Below are 12,630 nucleotides of genomic sequence, written 5' to 3' on the forward strand. Positions count from 1 at the left end.
CATCATTGGCCTTTTATCACATAAACATAAATAATGCATACATACTTTACAATATGGATAAGAATACGGTATGTCAGGGGCAACGTAAAGTCAGGCGGTCATTTTTGCTAAATGTATTCTGACTGATTAGAAGAGGAGGGGGTTTATATTTTGTGATAATTACTGTCTCACTGTAAACTCTTCTGCTTATTGCACTGGTACTTACCAAATGAATAAATAAAAACCTATAAAATATTGATTTGAGTTTTTTATTACGTGAGAAGAAAGAGTCGAGGGATACGCAAGACATTAAACTAGCACTGCTATGTTGGAAATCGTGAGAATGTGCTCCTATACACAGTTCAAAGGTCATTATGCGAAATGATTGACCATAGAATGCCATGATGGACCAATCAGGATCAAGTATTCCAGAGAGCCATGTGGTACTAATGTATACTATGCTATACAATAAAAAACAGTGGCTTTACTTGTGAACCTCTTTTGAGGATGCAAATAAATAATAATGGTGTGATGGAAATGTTACGCCCCTTACCATATTCGGAAACAAACAGCATCTCCACGACATGGTGGCGGCGACAATACTACAGCGAGAATAAAGGTTACACCTTCTTTCTTTGCGTATACATTTGTGCGGTGTTATTCATATCTTCCCACACAGTGACGTAGATTTGTGAGGGCGTGTTTGAATGAGGCGTTTAGGAAGGCGTGGTTGAGTCTTTAACTTTTAGAAAGAATATCTCTTTGGGTTTAAGACTTTAATCTTTTGACTTAACGGATCTTATCTATGCACGAACAGCTTGTAACACTCTAAAGACAAAGTAAAACATGAAATAGTGTCATATGACCCCTTTAAAATTAGGAAAAAATACATAAATATGTTTTTTTGTTTTTTTTGTAGATGTCAAATTTAGTGTGGACAAATGAAAAGAAAACACAAACCAGGCTGCATTAAATACTGGTTCAAATTGGATGGTTTGTGCTGGCCACAATGTGTTTTGTGCTTTGAGTTATTGCCTTTGTTGGTAATTGCACTGAAATCCCATTGATATGTTTATGCACTTAATGGTTGCACACTTCTCGTATTCAGCAGCTTAATACAATATTTGGCCCAGTGTTTGCTCCATGTGTTAGGCTGATAAATCACACACTGCTGTTTATGCATTTACAGAATTGACAATTTTCCTATTCAACCTGTTGTGTCGTAATTTTGCGTATTGTTGTGCAGTTATAGTAATGTTAAAGGGATAGTTCATAAAAAAATCACCCTTATATTGTTCCAAACACATTTGCTTTTATTTATTTTTTTTTATATTTGCTTTTTGCTTTTTTTCAGTGGAACATGAAATTAAAACCATAAATAAAAATCATAAATAAAAATCTTAACACAACTCTTTTGATGTAAGTGATAATATAATATAACTAATAATATTAGTTTAATATCAGTTCATTGTGAATTTTCAAGCTCCTCCCAACATTAAAAAATACAATTTTAAAATATATAAAGTTATATATATAATAATAAATATATCTACGTAAATAAAAAACATGACATTCATTTCATTTTTGACTGAGTGATCTTTTTTTTGTGGCTTTTTATTTATATGATAAACAATTCATCGTGTTGGGGTGCAACATTATGTCCACTGTAAAATCTGGGCCCTGATGCAAAACCAGTTGATATCCTCTGACATAAAACACAGTGGCACTGTAACTGTCAGTGCTTCGCTCTTTTGCTTTATGTGCGGAGGAGGAGGATACTGTTTGGTCTGCTCTTTTTCTCCTTCACAACACTTCTCTCTTTCTGTTGCTTACTCGTTCGTCACTCTGTCATCTTGTGCCCTGATGACATTCAGGGAGAGTGATGAATCACATTAGGAGAGAGAGAGAGAGAGAGTGAGAGAGTGAGAAGGAAGTAGAAGTGTTGTAGGCTTGCGGTGAAATAAGATGTATTATGCATGAAAAATCAACATAGATAAAAAATATGAAGGATTTAGGTACACAGTTTCTCTAAGTTAAAATTAGAGCGTGCAAGTGAGAGAATGAGTGTGAGAGAAATGTAGCTAGAGATATCTGGCTGTGAGAATAGAGAGAATGTGTGTGATTGAGTTAGAAGGTGGGTGTTTCTTTTTTTTAGCTTAAAGCAAAAAAGCGTATTTTTAAGTGTAGACTTGAAGAGACTATGTTCTTGTGGGAGTGTTTTGGGAAAAACAAGGATGTATTAAATGTCTCCTGATAAAAAAAGAAACCCACTTTGCTTCGTCATTTGTTTCTGAAAAATCTCTAACCATTTTGTGGTAACAGCATTTACTTTAATCCTGAACCGTAATAGAATTGGATCCATATCTGAGTGTGCAAAATCTGATAACAGATTCAACTGAGACCATTTTAGATTGAGTCACTGATTAAAAAGCTAACAATTTTTATATTGCATTATCTGTAATAACTACAAACGAATGCACTGGTCTTATGAAATATTGTTGAGGTTTTTTCACAAACCACGAATCTGAATTTTGACATTGTTTTATTTTTTCATTTCTCCTTGTAGATCACCAAGCAGCAGCTGCAGACCACTAAGGACCGCTTCGAGTCTTTTCTCAAAGGAGACACACAGATTGTGGCAGATGAAGCCTTCATCAATGCAGTTCAGAGCTATTTTGAGGTGAAGTATCATTGCAACAGTAGAATGAATGGCGGAAATTGACCCTTGTATTGCTCAAGTAATCACTTCATGGCATTATTGGTAGTTCAGCCTTTTTTTTATCATCTACCCTTAAACTTTTTAGGAATCAGACTTATCAGCCTATTTTGATTTGATATTTGACCAAAGATAAAATAATGTAGTGGTTTCCTTATTAGTCAAAGAGGAATGTTGTTAAACTGTAAAATGTACATTTTATGTTTATTGTTATGCTACTGATATTATAATTGTTTGTGCACTACCATTAAAAAGTGAATGGGCAGTAATTTAACTAGGATACATTAAACTGATAAAAGGTGACAGTAAAGACATTAAAAATTATATTCTTTTTAACTTTGTTCATTAAAGAAACCTGAAAAAAAGTTATTGGTTCCAATAACATTGCTGAGCAGCACACCTGTTTTCAACATTGATAATCCTATTTTTTTTTTTTATCACCAAATCTATTATATTAGAATTATTTCTGAAGGATTAGGTGACACTAAAGACTGGAGTAGTGGCTTAAATTACATTTTAAAATATATTAAAATAGAAAGCAGTTATTTTAACTAATAATATTTCATAATATTACTGTTTTTACTGCATTTTTAATCAAATAAATACAGCCTTGGTGAGCATAAGAAACAGAAACATTACAAAAATCTTACTGACCCCAAACATTTGAATAGTAGTTTATTAAAATATTCAAATTACACAATATGAGAGCATGTATAATTGTCTAGTTTTCCGATTGGCTAAAAAAGTACAGGCCACATTGCCCTCTAAAGAATAGTGCGCTGAATTAATTAAAATGAGTTTGGTGTCTCTGTCCGTGTAAGGTTGTGACATGTTAACCTCTCCTTCAGGCAATTAGCTCTGGCTAATGATGGAAAAAAAACAACAGTGACCCGTTGATTATTGTACCATGTGGGTTGAAATGTTACGTAGCCAGTTGTAGTTACCGCACTGCAGATTAGACAAAATATTTAGAGGATGACACGACTTTGTAAGTGAATTATCATAGAGATGAGAGTGTCTAAATAGCCCTTCAGGGACGGCTCTCCTTAGCTAAAACACAAGTGTTTACACATGCTCTGTGAAGAGATTGCTATTCTAATGGGTTCAAATATTGTGGTAAGGTCACAACATTATTTCCTGTTGCTGTGGTTTGGGCCTCTGTGCATGCTAATTTACTTGTGCAATATGGCTGAAAGTGGTTATTAAAATACTTTAGGCTGCCTCACATATGAAATCATTAATACATGTGCATTGTGTTTAATTGCCAAAGATGTAAGTAATGATTTCTTGTAGCTAGTAGCAATTACAAGATTCTCATGAGTGTTGTATACAGTACGAGTGCTAGTAGGTAGGCATATGCAAGAATTAATAGCTAAGCATATACAGTACAGTAAATGAAAATGTATGTCTTGCCTACAACTTGCAGATATAACAGGCAATTAGTTATGAAATGGGCAAATTGTGAACTGCTACACTTCATAAAATCTGTAGAAAAACAGAAATGACTGCTAATCTTAAATCAGGACATTTCCTTTAACCCCAAAACACAATATGTGTAACACAGGTAAACCACCTGTGAAAATCAATATGGAAAATTCATATTAACACAGTACATTGTGCCCTATTTTTACAAACCTTTTTTAGACTGTAGAAATACTTCTCTGAAACATGCTACATTTTTTCCCCCCCTCAGGTTTCCATAATGATCCAACTAGAAAAGCCATTGCAGGGCTTGTTTGTGGAACTGTAAATTTCCAAATCAGTTTGTCATAGCAGGCCACAGAAAGAGAAGCTCATAGTAAACTGAAGTCTGGATTGAGACCAGACAGCAATTTAAAGCTCTATTTGTCTTCTTGAACGGAGAACGATAGAAGGGCTTTTAAATGGAACAAAGAAAAGCAGCTGCCAAGCACTCCAATTGTTGAGAAAAACATAAATCATGTTTTACTCGCACCTCTATAAAACCAGATTTGAAACATTGCGAATAGGAAAAGAGTTGGAACTCAATAGTCATTTCAGTCGGACTAAAGAATAATATCACGAATGTTCTCTCCCGTTATTCCGGTTTGAATTAGGAAATATCTTCTGAATAATTCAGAGCGAGAGCCCATAGGACTGCAACATTTTTGCCCACACTGATCCCATCATTTCAAAGCTGTGAAATTTTACAGTTACCATTGCTTTCCATGGCTTTAATGGCGTTGGTTATATTACTGCAGTATATCACTGTAGATGATGTTGTATCTATCACAGCATAGAATATTAAAGGAGCACTGAGGCATAATTTCCTCTAGCAGATTGGAGTGATTGAAAACACAGCAAATGTTCTGAAGTCACCCAAGTGATACTTTTTGAAGGGCACAACTGTTTTCCTGGTTTTCACCACCTCACCTTTAAAGGCCCAATGAAATGACTTGGCAAGTGCAGTTTTATGTCTTATGTTAATTATAGTCCTATAGAAACAGAAAGATTGAACGGGACATATCACTTTTTAACAAAAATTGCCAGTAGCCTTTAATTATTCAGTTAGATTAATATAGTATTATATTCAAAGAATAATATTGGTCCCACTTTATATTAGGTGGCCTAAACTACTAAATCACTACATCAAAAATAAGTACAATGTAGTTATTGTGTTCATGTTGAATTACAAAACACTTTTGCTGCTACTGAGGTGGGACATGGGTAAGGTTAGGGACAAGTTTGGTTATATGGGTAGGTATAAGGGTGGGTTAAGGTGTAAGAGATGGGTCAACAGTGTAATTATAAATGTAATTAAAGAAATTAATTACAGATGTAATTATATGCAGGTATTTAAAAAAATATATAAGTACACATATATAAGTGTATTGTACCAAAAGATTAATTTAAATGTAAATACTTAGTAGTTAAGGCCACCCCATATAAAGTGGGACCATAATATTAAATAAATATATTTACATTTGTATATTTAAAGGTCAGTAAAACCATTGTTTAGCTAGCATATAGCACATGTCCTTGAGTAAAAGCCACAAAACTCTCATTTTAAATATGTCTTGAATTATTTTTTGCCTTCCCCTTGTCTGTGTGAACTGCAGGTTTTTCTGAAGAGCGATCGTGTTGCTAAGATGGTCCAAACAGGAGGTTTATCCGCTCTGGACTGTCGCGAGGTTTTCAAGCGCCATATCGAGAAACGTGTCCGGAGCCTGCCAGAGATCGATGGTCTGAGCAAGGAGACTGTGCTGAGCTCCTGGATGGCCAAGTTTGACACCATCTACCGTGGTGACGAGGACCCACGCAAGGCACAGCAGCGCATGACAGCCAGCGCCGCTTCTGAGCTCATCCTGAGCAAAGAACAGCTCTACGAGATGTTCCAGCAGATCCTGGGGATCAAGAAGTTTGAGCACCAGCTGTTGTACCAGGCTTGCCAGGTAGGTGGAAACTTCCACGGGGGAGGAGCTGTTTGACTGAGTAGATACAGCATTTTGGTTATATAAAATATTTTGGGTGAACAGACATTAGGGATTGTATTTGATTAGTTTTGCCTAATTCAAGAGTAATTCAAGCAGGTTGTGATCTAGCATTCCTCTTCTGCTGTTGTTTAATTGTTGGTTGATGCGTCAGAAGGATGTCTTGGCTGTTTGCGATGCTCCTCATTGTGCATATCAAGCCGTTGCGCTCGATCTACTTTGAATGCAAATACACACGTCATGTTAACATCCCCTTAGTGTTCGCAGTGTAATGTTATGGTAAGATCCCCATTGTAACGAGATCTAAGTAAGGCAAAGATCCCTCGTGACTACTTCAAACGACATAATATTTTTAGATCTAAAATCATTTGTTCTTCTCAAGTGAAGGACGTGCTTTGGTTTTATTGTCCTTGAGTTTATGATAAATCAAATTCCCCTGCCTTACAGAAACGTCAGTGCTGGCACAGTTATGATGTTTGTCTAGAAGTACAGAAATTACTGTCATTTGGGGATGAAGAGAGTAATCAAGAAAAATTTGCATGTGTCCCTGTATTCACACGCAAAGTGAAATCAATGGCTTGTTCTGAAGTTTCCACAGCATTTTTACGAGAATGCTTTTAACATTGAATAAAATACACACATCACCTTAGGACAGCAACTTTAAAAGGTATTAAGCCAAAAGGTACATCCGTTTGAAAAGCACTGGGCTTAAAAAATTGCAGACGCTTATAGTCTTCATATTTTAGCTCTTTTTCCTCAGCTATATTGAGAGAGCGAGATCTCATCTGAGCCTCCGCCATTAAATCTCAGTCTTTCAAATGTGCTTTGAAGATGGCTAACCCACTTTTCCTTTTCCACTTTCCTGCTAGCTCAGACTTCAGGGTGGGGAATTAGCATACTGTCTCCCAATGTTTGTCACTCAGAAAGCCAAAAAAACACAGCTAAAGTGACAGAAAATCTGTGTTAGTCCATTTTGTTCTTAATGGATCTTATATTGCTCAGATGGGATGCTACAGAGCATTTACTTGGAGACTATAAGTTTATTTTCTTATCCTAATTAAACATCCTCAGTTTGTAAATATGGCCAAATTGGCATTCGCTGAAAGCACTTAAGGGATCTATAACACACTGAAAAATGCCTTCAGGGAAACGTGACGGTAAGAAATCGTTAATATATCAACTGGTAAGCGTGTCTTTTCGATGGATGGACAAACAGCAAGCGAGGGGAGCGGAACAAGTAGGAGGGAATTCAGCATAAAATCTCCTCAGTCCTGGCAGCGTTCATGTCAGTGCAGTCAAAACATCACAGTGCTGGCAGGGGCAAAATTGCTGCATCTGCCGACAAATAAGCCCACAACCAGCATTTTTCACCATTTCTGTGTGACAAGTATACCTGCAAGCACTGTTTCCGTGACAAACAAACAATGTTTTGCCTCTGATTTTCCTCCAGTTTCATAGGCACTTTTTTATATCGTCGAATGCAGATGGTACATACACTTACAGAAATAGCTGAAAGTTCTGTCATCGTTTATTCAGACTCGTGCGTTTTCAAACCCGTGTGATTTTCTTTCTTCTGGGGAATGAAAAGGAGAAGTTTATGCTGCTGTTTTCCGTATAATGAAAGTCAATAATGACCAGAGGCTGTCAAGCTACTGCTGGCATTTTGATGACAGTACATTTGGGACAAATATATATTCTTCAAAAGTTTGGGTTCGGTTAGATTTATTTATATATTTATTTTTTGGAGAAAGAAATGAATGCTTTATTAAGCAAGGATGCATTAAGTTGATTATAAGTGACAGTAAGCACTTCTACATCATTACAAAAAAATTTTATTTCAAATAATTGCTGTTGAACTTTCTATTCATCAAAGTTCAAAAATATTAAGCAGGATGACAGTTTTCAACATTTATAATATGATTTCTGAAAAGATCATGCGATACTAAAGACTACTGCTGAAAATTCAGCTTTGCTGTCACAGGAATAAATTACATTTAAAAATATCAAAATAGGAAACAGTTATATAATATTTCACAGTGTTACTGTTTTAATGACTTTTTAAATCAAATAAATGCAGCTTTGGCAAGCATTAGAGACTTCTTTCAAAAACATTAAAAACTGACCCCAAACTTTTGGACCTTTTTTAATGATTTCACAATTCATTGTTAGGCTTAATGGATACAAAAAGGAAGGGTCATAAAACTATAGCGTCAAGATTTTGGCTTATAAAAGATTAGTTTAGAGAAGCCTTCAAGATATAAGCTTTCTGGAGTAGATGGAGAACTCATGACACAGCTAAAAGAGCTATTTTAAACCCACTTTGAATAGATCACAGCCGCACATTTGGGATGACTCAGAGGCTAGGATGTCATATCATCCTGTTGGCAAGATCAGTGCTTTTTATGATCAAAAAGCCCTTGTAATTGCTTTGGAAGATCATCAATTAGCTGGTCAATCAGCATCGATTTATACTAGCTTTGAAAAACTAATTTGGTGAAAGGTTACTTATGTTTTTTGATGATTTCAGAAATGTTACAACTTTCACAGCAGGCGATTGGTTGGATTTCCGAGTCAGTATCAAAAACGTGTTTACCATGAGTTTATTTACACAGTAAACAAGAATCGATCAGGCTGCTCCACATCAAACCAAGCATATTTTGGTTTTGTAGAGTAACGAAAAACCTCTCTCTAGCTCTTTCCCTTTATCCTCAGGAAGGGCTCTGTTGTGTGGGTCGCAAGGCCATGTGTAGGAGGCGTTTTCTCTTGGCTGCCAAAAGATGCTTCATACACCACCTGCAGTGTATTTAATGAAAGCACAATCACACATAATTGGCAAAAATTGTCTGGCGCTCTGTGGATTCAGCTGGAGCAACTGCGCTGTTGACTGCCCTGCACATACACATACCCATCATCACAAATAAAAACAAACGATCCATTGTGTTACCTTCACGGCCAACCTTTCCTCTGGCTTTGTTTTACATTTTTCAGAGCTGAAGCCATGCATACAGCAAGCCCAAAAAGTATTTGGACTTTTAAAATATAATTACGTTAACAATAGAACATCAAATCAAATGACATCTGCAAACAAATTATGCTAGACCTGATGCTAGTTGGGCCACTATATGTATTCACTGCTTATTTCAGCAGCAAAAATTCCAGGCCATTTGAATGTCGAGGTACTGAACCATCTCAAAGAGTGTGTTATTATCAGCCATTTGTGCATTAATAAACAGAAACCTTTTACAGGAAACCTGTCAAATAAGGATGGATGAGAATGAGTGTAGGATTGCTTTCTGATTATTTCGCCACAAATCATAGTGGGCAGTTATGGCGGGAGTGTTTCGGCAAATATTGTTTGCAAACAAAGCAACGGAGATGGCGTATTTAGTGTTTGCTGGTGCCATAGCGACTGAAAGCAGTCAACACATCCTACTCTAACGCAGCATTTCTAATAGTCATACGGATAACATAAAACTGCTTTTCAGGGGTAACGTTGGATTACTTTTCAATATTATTGCTTGAATCGCTTCTAAGTCAAGTTAAATCTCTTCGAGATAATAGGAAACAGTGAATGTGCTGTGTGCTGTAGTTAGTGCTAGCTCATAAACTGGTCCATTCGCGCTCATCTCCCTCCAGTCACAAATAGATTCTCTCTGTGATGCACACCTCTGGTGCTCTCAAGAGCCTCCTCATTGAATTACTGAATAGATTCATTCAGCCTTTCCTGTTTCTTCTCTCTCATTGTTGTCTGTTCTTTGTTGTTTAGGGGACATGTGTAGCTTTGAATGCTGGCTTCTCTGACAGTTTAAAAAAATGTATGTAAAGAATTGTCTGAGGATGTTTACAGTCTAAATAGATAGATAGATACTCTAGGTAGTAGGACTGGGTGATATTGAAAAAAACTGACTTTTTAATTAGGAATGTTCACTAAAATAGCTATTGAATTTTTTAGGGAGAGTGCATCTTTCTCTCAAGACATCTGAAAGTGAACAATCCTTTTAGGGTTGGACAATTTGGGAAAAAATTGGGTGTTCACATTAATGTTATAGTGCTAACAGTTTAGTATAGGGACCAATTCTCACTATTAACTAGTTGCTTATTAGCATGCCTATTTATAACATTTTGGCTGTTTATTAGTACTTATAAAGCACATATTCTGCATGACCATATTATTTAAAGGTATAGTTAATGGTTTTTTAATAGCGAGAATTGGACCTTAAAATAAAGTGTGACCATTATAGCCTTAAAACCAACTCAAACCTCTTTCAGTAACCATAAATTGAACAGAGAACAAAATCTCTCTCCATTTTTTTCATAGACAACATTGCCATTGCTATAGGATTGCAATAGGATTTTTGTAAGTATTATTTAATACAAATATTAAATATGTTATATTGCAATAATACTCTTATTGTAAAATAAAACAGAACAGCTTGATTGAGCCAATGTGAGATGATGAAACACTGGCAGCACATATAAAAAACCCTAACATAAGTTTCTACAATAGCAGTATGTTGTCTTTGCCAAGCCTACATACAGTAATTATTGTGTGCATATGAAAACTGGCAGTGATATTGTGCTTTGTCAGACAACCTCTATCTCTCTCTTTCTCCCTCTCTCTCTTTAAAAGCTCCTTTAATTTGTCAGCTCCATTGCTTTGCATTTAAAGCTCCTGTTCATCTCCTCAGGAGTAATTGGAAAAGTTGATACAACCCATATCAGTCCAGCTGACCCAACAACAAAAGCTGTTTCTTAATGTATGCTGGTAACAGTAACACAGAAATAGAGAAAGAGAGAAAAGGTTGGTTCATTGCTGCCGGTGACAGGAGCTGATTATGTGCTCCACTAATCAACAGCTCAGAATGAACCAGCAGGGTTACAGCACACACACACACACACACTGCAAATGATCATTCACATTTTTATGCTATCATGCACTGAAACAAAGCATTTGTTCTATATAATAATGTGCATAATTGGTTGTCTTTTTCCCTAACAGCCTTTCAAAAGAATGTGGCTGCTTCTGCCCTTTTTAAAAGAACAGTTCTGCCATTTCATTATTTCATAGTACATGACGGACTCTGGCATATTTGACTCTTAACTAGTAAAATGGAAACCATCAGTCATTTAAGAGCATACCTCTGTCTACCTGTCTCTTTATTTTTCTGTCTCTCACTTGCTACTTCTCTTTCTGTCTTAAGGGCATTTTATACAGTGCATGGTAGGCAGTACAATTATTTTTATATGTATTTTTAAGGTTTCTTGTTTTCAATGCATGTGAGAGGTGATGTTAAAAATAAAATGATGCTCACTACTGCTCATTGCTAGCAAACAAAAGCATGGTGCATTTACGAACGAGGCACTTTGCAACTAAATCGCTCTCATTAGAATGAAGCGAAATACACATTTTTTGTATAAATTCTAAAAAAATAAATAAATTGGAAAAGTAGCATATATTTGAATGGATTCAAATACATAGTTTTTTGCATTATTTTGTTACATGAATTAAAACAAAGTCAGCTTGTGATCATCTTAATAATCCTCATAAATATTTTTAGTCTAGCATTGTGTTTGTGCAGTAGCTGATTGCTTTGTGTTAGTGACCATTAAAGTGTCCATAAAATATGTTATGTTTACCATAAAATAGGCCAAGCGCAAATAAAAATCAGCCTAAATAACAGTGATTGGCGAGAGGACTGGATATGAATTGTTTTTTTAGGATTTATATAGGAAAATCAGCAAAAGCATTTTTTGACAACAAAAAGGTTTTATTGTGAATAAAAGCAATGGAAAGATATATTGAACCTATAAATGTCTTATTTTTTAATCTTTCCACATGCACAACGAATCAGGATTTTTGAGCACAAGCACAGCAACCAGTGTTGCTTTCAGTGCCGCCTCCGTTCTGCCGCCTCTGTCCCATTGAAAATGAACTGAAGACCCTTTGTAATAGTGTACTGTGTAAAATGGCCTTACAAATCCTTCCTTTTCGTTTTTGGTGTGTCTTAATACCCTGCTTTTGCTGACCATTGCAACATGTTTTCTAATCTAACCCCACCCATGCACACACACACTCAAAGACACACACACAAAACCTCTGTCACTTCCTATCTCCCAGATTGGCCAGTAGATCAATAATAGAGTAGCCAAGATGTTCAGACTTTCGAATATATCAGTGGACAGCCGAAGGTCATGCTGTTGGGTTTAGTCACATGACTCGATCTTGTGCTGTCTGCCCTATTACTTCACACAATGTCACAGATGTCACTCTCCCGCACGCAGCAGAGGAGCCTTGAAGGGAAGAGAGAGAATCAAGACAGGTGGAGAGGTGGTTGAGAGAGATGCTGTGAAGGAGTGTGGTGACAGTAGAAAACGGCGAGAAAGAGAGAGGAGGAAGAAACGAGCAAGGTTGAGAACACAGTCTGCCATCAGCAAATCTAAATGCGTGAATGCATTATTGATGCTGTGAGTCTCTGAGTTTCACTC

The 12,630-nt window shown here is 36.2% G+C and overlaps 1 protein-coding gene across 4 annotated transcripts in view; it reads left to right on the forward strand.

The window, feature by feature from the left end:
• Window positions 1-12,630, forward strand: part of cadpsb (Ca2+-dependent activator protein for secretion b) — a 78,448-nt gene that overhangs the window by 22,354 nt on the left and 43,464 nt on the right. For all 4 annotated transcript variants that reach the window (XM_058778871.1, XM_058778872.1, XM_058778873.1 and 1 more), the window contains exons 2-3: window positions 2,546-2,659; window positions 5,773-6,105. In XM_058778871.1, coding sequence (XP_058634854.1) covers window positions 2,546-2,659; window positions 5,773-6,105 — 447 coding nt within the window. The remainder of the gene's footprint in view (window positions 1-2,545; window positions 2,660-5,772; window positions 6,106-12,630) is intronic.

Source organism: Onychostoma macrolepis, chromosome 06 (assembly GCF_012432095.1).
Source record: "Onychostoma macrolepis isolate SWU-2019 chromosome 06, ASM1243209v1, whole genome shotgun sequence".
Lineage (NCBI taxonomy): Eukaryota > Metazoa > Chordata > Actinopteri > Cypriniformes > Cyprinidae > Onychostoma > Onychostoma macrolepis.